The sequence below is a fragment of the Buceros rhinoceros genome, unplaced genomic scaffold (assembly GCF_000710305.1).
Source record: "Buceros rhinoceros silvestris isolate BGI_N320 unplaced genomic scaffold, ASM71030v1 scaffold28117, whole genome shotgun sequence".
NCBI lineage: Eukaryota > Metazoa > Chordata > Aves > Bucerotiformes > Bucerotidae > Buceros > Buceros rhinoceros.
The window spans coordinates 19,560-20,695 of NW_010423518.1; the positions used below are offsets into that span (position 1 = coordinate 19,560).

General features: G+C 36.1%; 1 protein-coding gene across 1 annotated transcript in view; it reads left to right on the forward strand.

The window, feature by feature from the left end:
* The window catches only part of VPS13C (vacuolar protein sorting 13 homolog C (S. cerevisiae)), a gene marked incomplete at its 5' end in the record, with an annotated part of 56,068 nt that overhangs the window by 19,429 nt on the left and 35,503 nt on the right, over nt 1-1,136 (forward strand). The window contains 2 exons of the mRNA XM_010140437.1: nt 121-213; nt 1,036-1,105. Coding sequence (XP_010138739.1) covers nt 121-213; nt 1,036-1,105 — 163 coding nt within the window. The remainder of the gene's footprint in view (nt 1-120; nt 214-1,035; nt 1,106-1,136) is intronic.

Consider the following 1,136-nt stretch of genomic DNA (forward strand, 5'->3'; position numbering starts at 1 on the left):
CATGTTGTTATTTTATGTGATTAGCATCTCTTTGGCCTATGGGATTAAAACCCACGAGGCAGTTTGAAAAAGTTAGATTACAGAAGTTACCTTAATAATCAAATTCTGTTTTTCACTCAGGTGTTACGACCATGTTCTTTGGTCATGGAAAATATGATGCATGTCTCAGGGTTGCAAACTGTGGTAGTAACAGTAGAGGAACTTACTATAAAGGTAAGATTGTTGTTAAAACTCTTCTTGGCAGTCTCTTGGCAAAAAAAATGACTAATTTAAAAACTTAAGATACTAGGATCTCTCCTACCAGTTTCTTGCAAATTTATGAAGCAAGCCTTCCCCCTGCTGCCACCACCACTGTTTTTCTCTTCAGGTGAACTTACAAGTAGGAGCACACAAAGTGCATGTAAATTTAAGGCTGCTAACATAATTTCCAGAATGATATACAATGTGAAATACCTTGTTCTTAATAGGAAAATTGATAATTGTGTGTATAGTGAAGGGCTTTTTGAGTGTAATTTGCTAATTCTTCTGTAACAAGTTCACAAATTTCCTTTCACTTCAGGGGTGAAAGCTTAAATTTAAGCAGTAGTACGTTGTTCCTAAAGTATAAAGCTTTTGGCAGGTGTACAGTGCTGCCAGTCAAAATGGTGGTGTACATAAATCTGCAAGCTAACGCCTCAAAGATCTTAATAAATTCACGTTTTACAGTGTAGTAGGGAAAAGGTTGTTACGGTCTGCTGTTATGGTAATGCCATGTACGAGTAAAAGTGGAATTCCAATCTGAGAATTTTATTCTTGAGCCTGTGGGAGTGTAAGGGAGGAGTTAGAAATTTTTATAGGAAAAAAATTAGAGGAGGTCCATGAATGAATTCTGTTCCTTTATCTTGGAGTTTAAGTTGCATCTCTTATTAGGGCCTTTAATGCTCTGTACCTGGATGAAGAATCCGAGAGTTATTTTCCATTTAGAATATACTTTGTATGTTAATCAGTTTTTAAAAGTTTTTGAGCTTTGAAAGGATTTTCTTTTCTTTGTTCAAGATCTCACCAATAATTCTGAATACTGTGATGACCATTATGGCTGCCATAAAAACCAAGACAACAGAGGAGGGTTCTAGGGGGGGAACTGAAGTTACTTAGAA